Raw genomic sequence first — 15,778 nt, 5'->3', positions numbered from 1 at the left:
TTTTCATCTTGGTTATGAGGTTGGGTGTTTTTCCAGACTCTTTTGTGTAGTCTTCCAAAGGCGCTATTTGCCTTGGCGAGTCTGTTGTCTATCTCATTGTCGATCCTTGCATCTGATGAAATGGTGCAGCCGAGATAGGTAAACTGGTTGACCGTTTTGAGTTTTGTGTGCCCGATGGAGATGTGGGGGGGCTGGTAGTCATGGTGGGGAGCTGGCTGATGGAGGACCTCAGTTTTCTTCAGGCTGACTTCCAGGCCAAACATTTTGGCAGTTTCCGCAAAGCAGGACGTCAAGCGCTGAAGAGCTGGCTCTGAATGGGCAACTAAAGCGGCATCGTCTGCAAAGAGTAGTTCACGGACAAGTTTCTCTTGTGTCTTGGTGTGAGCTTGCAGGCGCCTCAGATTGAAGAGACTGCCATCCGTGCGGTACCGGATGTAAACAGCGTCTTCATTGTTGGGGTCTTTCATGGCTTGGTTCAGCATCATGCTGAAGAAGATTGAAAAGAGGGTTGGTGCGAGAACACAGCCTTGCTTCACGGCATTGTTAATGGAGAAGGGTTCAGAGAGCTCATTGCTGTATATCCTGTCTTTTAAGTAGCATGGAGTTTAATCGCCATTTATGTTCTTGGTGGGATGTCCTCCAGTTCTATTTCTAATAACATGGGTGAGTGATCAGATAACAATCTAGCTTTATATTCCATTTTCCCAATTCTCCCTTGGATATGGGCTGACAACAGGAACAGGTCAATCCTTGAGTATGTTTTATGTCTACTCGAATAAAATGAGTATTCCTTCTCCTTTGGGTGTTGTCTCTTCCATATATCCAAAAGTTGCATTTCCTGCATTGGTTTAACCATAAATTTGGCTACTTTGTTCTTTCTGCTAGTCTTTTGTCCAGTTTTATCCATCTTTGAATCCAAATTAAGGTTAAAGTCCCCTCCTATCTATATATTCCCCTGCGTATCTACAATCTTCAGAAAAATATCTTGCATCAACTTTTGATCCTCTTCATTAGGTGCATATATATTGACCAAATTCCAGAGTTCTGAATATATCTGACATTTTAACATTACGTATCTTCCTGCTGTATCTATTATTTCCTCCTCTATTTGGATTGGTACATTTTTATTGATTAATATAGCTACACCTCTGGATTTTGAATTATATGATGCTGCTGTTACGTGCCCTACCCAGTCTCTCCTTAATTTCTTGTGTTCCACTTCAGTTAGATGCATTTCCTGCAAGAATGCTATATCTTTTTTCTTTTTTCATTAAATTTAATAGCCTCTTCCGTTTGATTTGGTTATGTATTCTATTAATATTTATAGTCATATAGTTCAACATGGCCATCTCATACTTTGTTTACATCTCATTTCCGCTTCCTCAACACCACCTTTTTGAATGTGGTATTTGCATTTATTTTGGATTGGCAACCAGATTGAAATTGAATGGCATAATTAATAGGCATGGTTACGCAGCTCAAAAACTGGCTCTTTGACTCAACTCATCCATGTTGATCAAGCTATCTATGAGTTAGCCCCATTTTCCTGTTTAGCCCATATCCCTCCAAACGTTATCTGTGCATACAGCTTGTCTCACCACCTGTTTAGGGAAAATGTTGTTCCTTGGGTCTCTAAAATCTTTGACCTCTCACTTTACCATTTTTTCCTGGGAAAATTAAAATAATCATTCACCCTGACCCTCTTGAATTGTATACAAGTACCTCTAATATAGAGTAAAACTTTTTAATAACAGTTTCCAAGGCAGATATTATTTCTGTGCTATTAGTGGTACAGATCTTGTAGGAAAAGGTATAGAGAAGTGTTTCAGCCTTGTTTGTAGCTCGCCCTTGATGTATTTTTTTGTTCACAGGTTTCATACTGTCAGTCCGATTATAAACCTACATATGGCCTATGAAATTCAAGCCTTGTAGTGTTTATTGACCTGAGTAATGTACTGTTTATTGACCTGAGTAATGTTCTTCCCTGGAACTACCTTCTGTGAACCATGTATTTAATGTAAGATGCCCTGGGTTGCGTGCACACATTTCTAAATATAGCCTCATCAATGAGTTATTTTGAACTCCAAATTTAAACAGTGTTGACTTGCTGTTCCATGCCCTTGAAACAAATTGGTGTATTTGTTGATTTGAATACATGGCTTCATATGATGCACTTTGTTTTAAGTGAATTTAACCCCACAAATACTACTGAATTCATTTTTTTAACAGGGAAGGTTTTTTTTAATTTACGTAAGTGGACAAGTTTTTTCTCGTATGTTCTGAGGTTTGTTGTGCCCTCCGATCATCATTTCACATGTAGAATACAAAAATCACCAAGGCATTGCTTGTGCAAATAGCACTGTTGTAAGTGTGCGAATCAGCATTCCTATACTAGCTCCAATCTAATTTGTTCCATCTCCTGTTGACTCTGCTTCATTCCTTGACTGTCATTGCAAAATGTCACTTTCTCCATATTTGGAGTTCGTCAAACTTCTGGAGCTTGGAATGTCTTGACCTTTTTGTAAGGGTCATCAAGTTGCACATTGAGCTTCAGCTAGTGCCACATTGCAAACTCCTGCCCTGACCATGCACATCATGGAGAGGCTGACATAGGATGACTGCATTCTATCAAACCTTTTCTTTTCACCAATGCACATTGCAGCCATATGTGGGTGTCCAGTGATGGTACATGCCCATTCATCTTGATGCCTTCTTCAAATAGAAGTGAGACAAATAAACACAGGCTATACAAGTATTCATACACTTTCTTATTTTAAATAACTTTATGACTACAGTATCCTTGAGTACTTTAAACTAATGAACATGCTTTGTAACATCATGCTGTTGAAATATACAGAACCTGATGTGATTTCACAAGCTGCAAAACCAATGGATAAACATTGCCAGGACACACAAGAGGGTGTATCAATTGAAAACTTGTATCTTTGACAATGCAGCACTGCCTTAGCCAAGTTGTGCTCTTCAACATCTGGAGGGAATTTTAAGCCTTCTGGATAATTCAGTGATAGCAATTGTATCCAGCGCTCAGGAGGTTCTATGCCTTCCAATGTCACCAAAAATATTCACTCTTGTGTTCCATCCTCCGCAGGAGTACATTGCTGATGTATTTTCTGAATCCAAATCTTGAAATACCAGCTTGCGGTTCTGTGGGGTAACTTCATGGTGCACAGTGGTCGGCAGTTCTTGCCACTTTTTTCCAGAGCAATCTGAGACTTGTCACTTTTTTATGGTGTTAATCCATAATGGTTTGAGAAAGGAAAACATAAAATACTGGAAATGCTCAACAGGTCACTCAGGAAGCATCTATAGGGAGAGATGCAGTGTTTCATCTGAATTATTTGGGGGAGGGGGAGAACTCGAGTTATTATCAATGTTTTCACTATTGTACCATCATGAGGTTTAAAATGTTTCGTGCTCTTGTCTCTATTTGATATGGGAAACTGGAACCAACTGGCACACAACGTCACCAAATTAAGTTTATAATTGAAAGCTTTGCTAGTTCTCCCTCATATCTCCTTTGTTATGGGCCTCAAATAAATTTTCCATTTTTCTCAGTTGTGCATTGCTATCAGTGGAATATAATCTTAACACTCGAGGCTGTAATTATGATTTCACTCTTTCCATAAATCACCCAGATATTGTCACTTGGTAATAAATATTATTTTTCAATGGATATCTGATACCATAAAGGAAGATTTACTTGTGTATTATACTATATTTAAAAACCAAACAATTAATTTTAAAATGAGGATCTCATTATGTTTTAAAAATATCAACTCTTTCCACATGTAGTTTCCGTGCCATAATTACATCACTGGCATCGGATTTTTTTAATGAGCTATTATTTTGTGCGGATTTTTCGTGCTACTCAGGCCAAGAGTTGGAAAACATGATTTTGTATTAATCTGGTAAAAAGCCAAACATTAAAAGTATGGTCTTTGTACCATCCGTAACAGATTGTATTATTCAATGCGAGTGCTGAGGTGCATATCGCAGATCAGTTTAGTTCTTTATCACCACTCCCGAGCTCTTACCTGCTCTTCCATACCATGGAAGCAAAGTCTAAAAAATAACTACCTTTTGTCAATTGATACCCTCTCCAAAATTCTAATGAAAGCGGACAAGTGCATACAACATTTCATTCTAAGATTTGGCTGTGTGGTTCTTGAGTGGAAATTGTGAGCAGATTTGATTTCCCCCCCCCCCCCCCCCATAGTATAATGATTCTGAAGATGATTGTTGTTTGTAAATGATGGGAACTGGTTTCTCTGGGTGGGATGGATGGCTTAGGGGTGTAGTGTAGCAGTTATTAGAGCACCAGGAACCAGGTTATGAATCTGGTGTTGTCTATAATTACTCCCATATCTGTGTGGGTTTCCTTCGGGTGCTCCAGTTTCCTCCCATCCTTCAAAACGTATGGTTGGGTTGTAGGTTAATGGGGTGTAATTGAGCGGCACAGGCTAATCGGCCAGAAGGCTCTGTTACCATGTTGTAAGTCTTTATTTTAAAAAAACTCATAATTTCTCTCCTACTTTCATCTACACTTGGCAGCAGAGTTGTCTCTTCTAGTTTGCGTTCAGATTTAATTTCCTTCACTAATGATGCAGTGAATTAATTGCTCCTGAATCTGATGACCACTGGATTCAGTTAAGAAGTCTTGTTATTTTAATATATTCTGGGCTTTTTGTCTATTTTCATTTTTTTTTAAATGAAGCTGCAACTCACTGAGTTGCTCATCATCTAAGGAGAGCATTATCAGGAAGCGGTTGTATAGAAATTGCACATTTTTACAATACAGGAGGCACTATTTGGCCATTCCATCTATGCTGGGTATCATGGTCTGCACAAGCCTCCTCCCTCTCTTCCTCCTCTGTCAACCTGAGCTAATAGTTTTATAGATGCAATGAGCATAATTTTAAAAAAAACCTTAATTCCTTGAAGATAATGAAGGAAGAGAGAGATTGCATTTGTTTAACATCTTTCATGACCCTGGATCTTCTGAAGTACTTCACAGCTGATAAACTATCTTGAGTGGCATAGTTCTGATTGTTAATTTGGGAGGGAGACCTTTTTATCTTGTGTTGGTGCTACTTTTTAAATTGGTGTCTGTTTGTACCCTGAATCCATAAGGGACAGGTATTTTGGAATTGGCTGTACCTTGATTCTAGGAGTACCAGCCCAGATATTAGTGAATCTTGGTGGTAAAATTATTGTTGTAAAAGTTGGCAAAATAGTTGTACAGCAGAGCTATTGCCTCAGTGACCTGGGTTCAATCAGGAAACCTGGTGCTATCTCAGTCTGGAATGCTCTGGTTTCCTCTCACATCCCAAAAACATGCATTTTTAATGGAATAAATGAACAATGTAAAATGGCCTAATTGTAGATTCTCTGGGTTTTGATGGAACTTGGGAGAATAAAAAGCAATTAGCAGAGATGCACGGGATATTGCAGATACTGAAACTGAGCACCATCTGCTGCAGGATGTAGACCTGCTGAAGGAGCTGAGATTAGGGGAGGACTGGTATAAATGGGTGTCCTTATTTGCAGTGGACTCGGTAGGGGCAAAAGGCCTGCTTCCATGCTGTAAATTAAAGTCTGGGAGTTGGTTTATGTACCATCAAATGTGGCAATCTCAAACTTGCTAACCGCTTTTTTTTAAACTATTAATACACACTGGGCAGACACCATACCTAGTCCAGTGATGGAGCAGAAATTTACCTCATCAAGGTGCTCATTAACACTTCATGATTCCTTACCCCATTCATTTTTGTGGTGATTTCCGTCTGCCAGGAGGCATTGCAAGTTCTTTATTGTTGTGGTCACTTTAAGTTTTTTAATGTATCATGACCATTGTAACAGCTGCCACTGGTTTTGTCACGTGGGAGGTCTTGCAGTAGGTTTGTGGATTGGGTGAAAAGAGGCAATTTCAGCCTGAGGAAGCTGAATGGAACCTGCAGGAAGGCTACCAAATGAAATTAATTTACAAATGGAAATTAAGGAAGCTTAGTGTGTGACCATGTTGATCAGGGACAGACTCTGGAGCACACATCCATGGGTGCAATCTGTATGTGTGAAAGGATTTGTCACACTGCTACAGCCTGGAAGCAAATTATCTGGCTTCAGCATTTAAATATTAATTTGTTTTGAGCCATAAATAAATCAATCAGTTGTCCAGAGAGTAAAAGTGGTCCTAGCAACAAGGATGGGCAAAGTCCAAGGGTTTTTCCCCCGCAAAGAAAGGCATGGTAGAATAGTTAGCACAAAGGTATTGCAGCCCCAGTGGCCCGGATTCAATTCCACCACAATTTATAAGGGGTTTGTGTTCTCCCTGTGACTGGGTTTCCTCCGGGTGGGTACTACAGTTTCCACCCACGTTCTAAAGACGTACAGGATTGGTAGGTCTATCAGGTATATTTGGGCAGTGTGGGGTCATGGGCCTGAAGGGTCTTTTACCATGCTGCATCTCTTTTTGTTAAAAGAAGCCTTGTCTTAATGCGCTATTCTATTGTTTTGAGGAAATGGCTAGAAAACGGGCAAATGGGGACTCTGTTCCTTTGATTTTAGTTGAATGTTGCCCTTTGATGTTGAGGAGAAATACAAGGACTCCCTCATGCTTTCCCAGTGCTTCTCTTCCCCTCTTTGCACTGGCTATATACTCTTTCCACTTCAGTTTCTAGAGTCCTGATCTGAATGTTGACTGTTCATTTCTCTCCATGGATGACCAATCCCTCCAGCCTCTCATTTTTTTTTACTCTGGTCAAAAATCTCTTGAGTATTTGTTGGAGGAGGTCTTGATGCAGAACACTGTGTTCCATCCTGCAGGCTTAGTATCTCAGTTTTACACATACTGTAATAACTGCAATGATTATACTATCAGATATCCAGTGTAAATTGTGAGATATGACCTCTGCAGATGCAGAAATGGTGGTTGTGTAATTGAATGACTGTTCTTTGTGATTCTAACTTGGTGCAGCTTTGATTAGTGAAGCAATCTTTGAAAAGAAAAAACTTGGTGTGTGACTCAATTTCCTCCACTCAGCATGACTTTTTTTGTCGAAACAATTCATGCAATTGGTTAATTTTGTGAGTTGAGCAATTGTATGAAATGTGCTTTCTATTCTTGTAACCATTTGGTTTGAATGATTCATAGCTAATTGTATTTTTCACAGGAAGACTGTTTTTAAAAATTGTCTTTTTGTTCTCAAGCTTTTCCACATTGTAAAAAAAAAACTGATTTGGAACACTTAATGGAGAAATGGGAATAGATGCTCTAGGTTTCCAAGGAACTGTGATAACATATCCATTGCAGATGTTATGCTCTTTATTGTGGGTTGTAATGTCTTGGCAAAACTAGATTCAAGTCCAGGCTAATTTGAGAGGGAGCTGGTGGTGTTGGGAAATATTTTTTTTGTGTATTTGTCGCAATGTAAGGGAAGCTATTTGATCCCATCAGAGCAATCTTTCCTTCACATTCTCCAATGACTTTTCTTGTATGCATACTTAGTCACATACCACTGCCAGTCATATCCCTCACTCCTACTTTCCACAGGAAATGCTCTTTTTGGCTCCCTCATCCATTCCCACCCACTCAGATCCTTCTAATCATAAGAGCATTCGTCCCTCAATTTTGCACCACCATGTAATATGGTTATGGCTAATCATGCAACTTCAGTACCCTATTCCTGCTTTCTCTTTATACCCTTCGATTCTTTCAGCTACAAGGGCAATATACGACTCCTTTCTCAATTATATCTGAGGAACTACCCTCCACCATCTGTGGTAAGGAGTTGTACTAGATCACATCTCTGAGTGAAAAAGCTTCTGCTCATCTCATCCCAAAATGGCTTCCTGCTTAGACTCTGAACCCCCTTGTTCCGGACTTCCACGACATCAAAAACATTCATTCTGTATCAAACCTGTCCAGTCCTGTCAGAATTTTATATACAGTACTTCGTTTCTTTTGTTTTAATAATTATTTTTTTGCATTATAATTGCATAGTGCAAAAGTTCACCAAATGGAACTTTTGCTTGCCGTAAAGGCACACAAGGAAATGCCAAAAGAGAGTCCCTTCAGAGACACCAAATGTCCATGGATTCTCCTCCTGCTCCTCGTTCCTGTGACCTCTGCAGCTGCACTGCTTCCTATTCATCCCAGCATTCAACTTGACCTCTTGGTTACAAGCCACCAATGCAATTAGGAAGCTGTTTACATACAAGGCAGTCTCCTGCAGCCTGCTGTGAATCATTTGGCCTCCAAACCCCTTGCTGGTCAGCTTCTGTGATCTTCTTCCTTATAGGTTCCTCTCCAAGGCATCTTCTTGGAGGGATGATGTTCTGTTGTGCCACTTTGGTACCCTGCACTGGTCCACTCATCCCCAGGAGCCTGCTCAGATTAAATGCCTTACTCTTGGGCACAAGCCTCCATGGGTTCAAAGATGCTTTTTTATTGATTTTTTTTTAAAACCACCAGCCCTATTCTACAAGCCCATTTAAACCCTGCAATGGGCCCTTCGCAAAGCAGAAGAACCCTGCAGAAGATTGCTGTGTCTGCACTCTCCACTCTCCTAGGTTCACAGCAGCATTACTGATGCACTGCCACCACTTTCTACAACTTTTATTTTCCTAAACTCCAATGAGTTTAGCCCTGGTCATAGGAGGTGTTACACTTGTCTATTTGCCTCCCTTGGCAAGTTTCATGGACCTAGACAGCCTTTTCAGAGATTCATGTGCACCTCCTCCCATTGGTCTGTTGTGTTTGCTCGTGATATAGCCTTCTTGGAAAGACCAAGTGTATACACCTGTGCTCTGCCTGCAACTGCTATCTTAAACAGTTGAATGCTCCCCTTCCATTTCTCGTATCGATCTGTATCATTGCCCAATGTGCTACCCACCCCCATAACAGGCATTCTACTTCGCACCTGGGTCCATTTGCCCATGAATGACCCAGGCTTCATTCTTGATCCATTTTTCCTGACCCCCCCCCATCCCCCGCCCCAACTGGTTTAATTTGCCACCTTCCTTCCCTTGTTCCACCCATCAAGTACTAGCATCTGTCTCAACAATTTCCCTCTTCCATCTGTTGATTTATTCCCCTACCCCCCCCATTTGATTCCACCTTTCACCTACCAACCAGTTGTCTCACCCCTCTCTCTACACTTTTTTTATACTGACAATCTCCCCCTCTACTCGGTTCTGATGCAGAATCTTGACTTGAAGCATCCACCATTCCTAGCTGCTTGACCTCCTGAGTTTGCTGGTTAATCTGATTCTCTTATCTTCAATCTACTGCAACCAGTTAACCTACTAAGCATCACATCTTTGGGATGAGGGTTAAATCTGTGTGGCACGGTTGGTGTAGCAGTTAGTGCAACACCTTTACAGCACTGGCGATCAGGACTAGTCGGGTTTGAATCCAACATTGTCAGTAAGGAGTTTGTACGTTCTCCCATGTCTGCATGGATTTTTTATTCTGTGGGGTCGGGTTTTGTCACAAGGTTCAAAACCATATCGGGGGTGTAGGTAGGTTAATGGGGTTTAAATTGGGCAGCATGGACTCATGGGCCAAAATGGCCTGTTAATGTGCTGTATGTTTAAATTTCAAGAGAAACCCATTCGTTAAAAGGGAGAACGTGAATAGTGAAAGCGCAGGTCAGAATTGAAGGCTTCCCTTGCGTTCTGAAGCTATAATGTTACTGTGCCACCCAGCCTCCAATTAAAAAATTTTGTCCAGAGGATCATGCCACAAAGTGGTTGGTGCCAGGAGTAATGGTGGAAGTCGATATAATGGTGGTGTTGAGTAGTATACACATTTCTTCATGAGTACAAATTTTTTTGCACAACAGGTGGTTAGAAATACTGTCTGACCCACATGCAAAAGATTCTCTGGGTTGAATGTGATGTCATTTATGTTCTTTGGCTTGGCTTTGCGGACGAAGAATTATGGAGGGGTATGTCCACGTCTGCTGCAGGCTCGTTGGTGACTGACAAGTCTGATGCAGGACAGGCAGGCACGGTTGCAAGGGAAAATTGGTTGGTTGGGGTTGGGTGTTGGGCTTTTCCTCCTTTGTCTTTTGTCAGTGAGGTGGGCTCTGTGGTCTTCTTCCAAGGAGGTTGCTGCCCACCGAACTGTGAGGCGCCAAGATGCACGTTTGGAGGTGAGATCAGCCCACTGGCGGTGGTCAATGTGGCAGACACCAAGAGATTTCTTTAAGCAGTCCTTGTACCTCTTTGGTGAACCTCTGTCTCGGTGGCCAGTGGAGAGCTCGCCATAGAACATGATCTTGGGAAAGCGATGGTCCTCCATTCTGGAGACGTGACCCACCCAGCGCAGTTGGGTCTTCAGCAGCAGCATGGACCGCTTTAGTTGCCCATTCAGAGCCAGCTCTCCAGCGCATGACGTCCTGTTTTGCAGAAACTGCCAAAATGTTTGGCCTGGAAGTCGGCCTGAAGAAAACTGAGGTCCTCCATCAGCCAGCTCCCCACCATCTCCAGCCCCCCCACATCACAAAACTCAAAACGGTCAACCAGTTTGCCTACCTCGGCTGCACCATTTCATCTGATGCAAGGATCGACAAAGAGATGGACAACAGACTCACCAAGAGAAATAGCGCCTTTGGAAGACGACACAAAAGAGTCCTGGAAAAACAACCACCTGAAGAAACACACAAAGATCAGCGTGTACAGAGCCGTTGTCATACCCACGCTCCTGTTCAGCTCCGAATCATGGGTCCTCTACTGGCATCACCTACGGCTCCTAGAACGCTTCCATCAGCGCTGTCTCCGCTCCATCCTCAACATTCATTGGAATGACTTCATCACCAACATCGAAGTACTCGAGCTGGCAGTGTCCACAAGAATCGAATCCATGCTGCTGTCATTTATGTACTCTGACAATAAATCTGAACTTTAAAGAGGCTTCTTGGTAGACACTTGAATATGGATGTGCAAGCAGCAGAGTTTTAGTTTAACATGGACATAAGGTTTAATGCAGGTATATGGGCCAGGAGCCTTTTCCTCTGCTATGATCCGTGTATTAACAGGCAATGCTGGTATCATTTCTGAGTAAGCTCTTGAATGTCGGCTAAACTAACTCACAGCCACTCTGATTTAGTCATTCGTTGCATACCAATTGTCAATTTATGTTTCAGGATATATTTCTATGAATGTTATCAATTCATACTTTGAAGCTTTCCAAAAAGAGCCTTGCCCTTTTTTGTGGTGAGTTTGCTTCAAGCGCTGATTTAATTCATTCTCTGCCTTATTGGTTTCAAGATGTTTACGATCTGAAATTGAGGAAATTTCAATTTAAGGATTTTTAATTTAAAGAGGAGAAATGGCGTGGATCATTAAACTATCAACTGTACTTTAGTCAGACAAATTACAGTAAAAGTTCATGTAAATATTGACATTGCTGAATGTCCACCTTTCCTGTAAATGTTCAGCTTTGTATTACAATCTGCATTGGAAACTTTATTCCTTTTGTTTCACAACTTAAATTTGATGATGCTCTGCTTGGGTCAAATTCCATTTTGCAGTAAAAGTTTATTGTCATATCCTGTTCAAGCCATTCCAAAATGCTTAACAGTCAAGAATTTCTAAGAATGTATAATGTAATACTAGAAATTGTTATGGACCCAGAGGACTTCAAAACCCAGCAACAATAGAAATTCACCAAGGCAAATGGTTACTTAAACTAAAGTTATTTTTAATTATATTTAAACATGAAAACAGGATCAAACTTTAACTTATTACTATTCACTTAACCTCCCCTTTTTAATTCTCCGTGCACGTTTATGTAATGTATATGCAAGTTCAGAAAAGTCCTTTGATTCACAGTCCAATCTCACTTCTCCAAGTTAACTGGTATCAGGCAATTCTTATACTGTGCGCAGAATTTAACATTTATGAATTTCACTGGGCTTTGGTGCTTGAAAGGTGAATGGTTTCTGCTCAGAAAGGTTCTTGTCAGTTTTCAGAGAGATTTGTTGCTCGTTGGACACCCACAATTCATTCCTTCTGATCAGCCACTTCAGTGTCTTGCCAAAGAAATTTGCCGCATCGAGGTTTCTCAAATGATGGCCTCTTTCTTTCAGATCACCACAGAGTTCACTTTTTTGTTTCCCTTCTTTCAAGTGAAACATTATACAACCAGCCATCTCCTCTTGTCTGGACCACAAGGGCTTTGACCAGGCTGAACTAAGAACTCCCAACCTGTCTTCAAAATGGGTTACCAGTTTGACATGTTCCAGTCCCTGCTGCTGAACTGTAGAACTAAAAAAAAAACACATGACCTTCTTAGAACAGCAAACTGTGGCACTGGACCCATCTTCTGAGTTTGTTCATCTGTTGCTTTCCAAGACAGTAATCCATTACTCCATAGCACATCCAATTAACACCTACTTGTGAAGTCTCTATAGGCATTCTTCAAAGTTTTTGCAAAGGCACCCGGAACCTGGACTGTCTGGCTTGAGCAGAGCTCCAGCATTTCAAATGAGATCTGTTTTGAAATATTTGTATCTGTGTGTGACCTAACTAAAACCCCACACAATTTATCTCCTTTAAAACCTATCTATATACAATATAAAATATAACATAATCTGTCACAAATGGAGCAGCCAATTTTTCCACAGTGATGTGTTAATGATCAGAAATTTGCAGAATTTAATTGGAAAACATTACTGGGTGGTTATTTCTAGTAGTTTCAACGTGGAGTCTGACATGAAAGCTAGTGAATCCCATGAAACAGCCATTTGTTGCTTGAACTGCCTCAGTATGTTAATGGATAAAGGTCCTCAAACTTCCTTCTCGTATTATTTGGGAAAACTAAAAGACAATTCTTTTGAATTGAATCAGAGAAAAAATTTGGCATGGTCTTGCATAATTTTTTGGATTTTGTGTCTCATGCATTTTTATTTCCTCCTTTGTGAAAAGTGACAAAAATTTCCAGGTTTTTCCCCACACAAGTACAATATGTGTATAATCACATTTTGCATACCAGTGTAATTGTGCATTTAGTTCCTTCAAATCTTGCCAACCATTATTATTGACACCATTGCCTTCATTAAAGTGGCACATGCTTGTTTCCTGCATGTCCAATTATTTTTCTATCCCAGATATTGCATCCTGGATAATTAACTTTGGAGTTTCTAAGCTGTTGCAATTACATATCATGTCTCGGTGCTTTAAATTTTGCTTGGCCCAAGCTGGTCTTGTTCTTGTGTTTAATTTTAATTTCGAGATGCAGCATGGTAACAGACCTAAACACAATCTTTTTTGGTTGTTTAATATTTTCAACATTCACAATATGGCACTTTTGAATTTCACAGCAGAAGGATTGAGGATGAGAGAAGATGGAGGGATTGGAGTGTTCTTGTGCATAAAGGGCAAAATAGTGCAGCAAGTGACTAGAAAGACATGTGGTATATTGAAAGCAATCCAAGGGTAATCCCAATTCCTAGGGTGAGGGACTTGTCCTATCACAAACAACTAAAGAAATCAGATCCAGTGGTGGGAGAGTGGACTCTAGTTAGAATAATCCCCTATGCAGCTGGAACTGTTCTGGGAACTACAGAGTGGTTCCAGCTGCGTGGGGGATTGTGGGTAGTGAAGACTGACATTGCTCTGCCGCATATTTGACGGCTGGATATAGGACACCAGTCGCCCAGCCTCCATTGGTTCTGGAGGGCATTACAAGGCGCCTCTCTATATGAATGGGACACTGGAGCAGCCTTTTAGGGCTGCTGTCTGTAGGGTAAGTTGTTAGTTTTTGATCCGTTCCTGTAGCCAGCATCCATGCAGAGGTCTGACATGAAATGGCCTATTGGTCCAAGTTTCTGTTCATTTCCTCCCTCCCCCAAACTGTTTCATCTGTAGCACAACCACTCTTATTTCTAATATTTCTCAATTCTCTTTCCATTTTTGCTGCCAGGTTTGGAGTATTCTCAGTGGTTTTCTGTCATATGTTCCCAGCATTTCTTGTACTTTTCTGTTCAGTGCTTCCTGTCATGTTGCCACACTTTCATCTTGACCTTCCTCACTTAAGATTTCTCCTCCAACCTATTAAAGACACACACCCTCCTCTTCGACATTTTTGTCATCTTAAAACTGGTTATCAATGGTTCTGTTTGCGTTCATTTCAACTCCCCTTCCCAGATACCTTTTCTGCTGCCATGGGAAGACCAAACACATGAGTACAACAGCATATATTGTTTGGGTACCTTGCATGCCTTGTTATAAATGGTGCATTTTCCAATTTGAGGTAAATCAAACACCCAGTGCTCCTTTCCCATTCCTACAAGTACACATGGGTTCTCCCTTTAATCACTTTTTCCTTTTCTTTCTTTCTCCCACCTCCTTCTACCCACCAAAATTGCCTATATTCAATACTCTTTCCCATATTGTTTCACCTGCCTTCCTATTCCTTTCCCCATCCGGTTCCATCTTTTGATTGTCACTGCTGCATCTGGTTCCACTTCTCACCTTCCAGTCTCGTCTTCCCCACCCCCTACCTGGTTCCATCTACCTGTCATCCCCCCCTCCTCGCATGGTTCCACCAATCTCCAACCTGCCCCTGTTTCTTTATCCCCATCCCCCCACCCCACCAACCTTCCCATGCACTACTGACAATCTCTCCTCTGTACATTCAGTCGAACCAAAGCATTACCCGTTCCTTTGCCTCCACAGGTGCTGTCTGACCTGCAAAGTGTCTCCAGCAGTTTCTTTTTCTTGCTCCTGACTGCAGCATCTGCAGTCTCTTCTGTCTGTATTGATAACTTTTCCAAGCTCTGATGTTGTTCTCTTGTGCTAAAATTTGGTCTTGAGTTCAGTATTCCTTGGCTGAAATGTGACTTGGAATTGGCGGAGATATGCTGTCATGCATTATATTCAGCAGATAGCCTTTTGCTATCCTCTAACAGTAATAGTGCCTTTACATGATTTTCAGCCGATTGGACACTTTCCAACAAACTCTGTGAAATTTATAAATGGAACTTGCAATATTGGTGGCAGCTTCTTATTCTTGGTTTTAATGGAGGTAGTTAAATTTAAGTGGTGCTGTGAAAGGAAAGAGGGCTGAGGAAGTTAAAGAGTGCTTTGTTCCATTCCCTCCTAATATCTTCACACACAGTTTAATGATTCATTCCTGTTACTATTTAACAGTTCTTTTCACAGCTGAGGAAGTTAAAGAGTGCTTTGTTCGATTCCCTCCTAATATCTTCACACACAGTTTAATGATTCATTCCTGTTACTATTTAACAGTTCTTTTCACAGTGTAAAATTTTCCATCTCAAGTCAGCCATTCAAATCGGGTGCATATTGTGGGTGTTGAATGGAATTACTGCTGATGGAAAGTATGTGCAGAACCAATCATAACACAGCTGCTGGACAACCTCAGCTGTTTTTTCCATCTTCCAGTGCAAAGCCCAGCTGATTAGCAGAGATATCTTGACTGAGTGCTGATGTCACTACTTTCCATTCGAAGTTCATTTTGTCCTGGTTGGAACTTGCTGGTTTACTGTCTCACGCTGGAACTCTCCTGAGGACAATCTCTCGATTCTATATAAGTGGAAGTAGTCCACGCCAGCTTTAATTCCTAACCAGCGATTATGGATCGGCAGCCTTAAAACTATTTTGCAGTTACTCAAACTAGTCATCTCACTGAGAAACCATGCATTTGCATAGCCTTGAGTGCAATGTTATTCTGATAGCTTGTTTACCTGACAATGAAGTCTTCACCAACAGTATCTTACGGGTAAGGAAT

The 15,778-nt window shown here is 41.0% G+C and overlaps 1 protein-coding gene and 1 long non-coding RNA gene across 6 annotated transcripts in view; one reads left to right on the top strand and one right to left on the bottom strand.

The window, feature by feature from the left end:
- The window catches only part of LOC138738558 (calcipressin-1-like), a 79,798-nt gene that overhangs the window by 47,375 nt on the left and 16,645 nt on the right, over positions 1-15,778 (top strand). Inside the window, exon 1 of one of the 5 annotated variants that reach the window (XM_069889000.1) lies at positions 15,344-15,769. The exons of the other annotated variants lie outside the window; for them this stretch is intronic. Coding sequence (XP_069745101.1) covers positions 15,686-15,769 — 84 coding nt within the window. The 5' untranslated portion in view covers positions 15,344-15,685. Of the gene's footprint in view, positions 1-15,343; positions 15,770-15,778 lie in introns of those variants that run through there. 5 annotated transcript variants of the gene reach the window in all.
- LOC138738560 (uncharacterized) lies at positions 11,709-15,213 on the bottom strand. Its single transcript, XR_011341599.1, has 2 exons — positions 14,684-15,213; positions 11,709-12,291 (listed from the first exon to the last, which is right to left on the bottom strand). It is a non-coding gene; the product is annotated as an uncharacterized lncRNA (long non-coding RNA).

This window comes from Narcine bancroftii, chromosome 7, assembly GCF_036971445.1.
Source record: "Narcine bancroftii isolate sNarBan1 chromosome 7, sNarBan1.hap1, whole genome shotgun sequence".
Taxonomy (NCBI): Eukaryota; Metazoa; Chordata; class Chondrichthyes; order Torpediniformes; family Narcinidae; genus Narcine; species Narcine bancroftii.
Note: the sequence above shows the minus strand (reverse complement) of the source record. Positions and strands in the feature narration are given on the sequence as shown.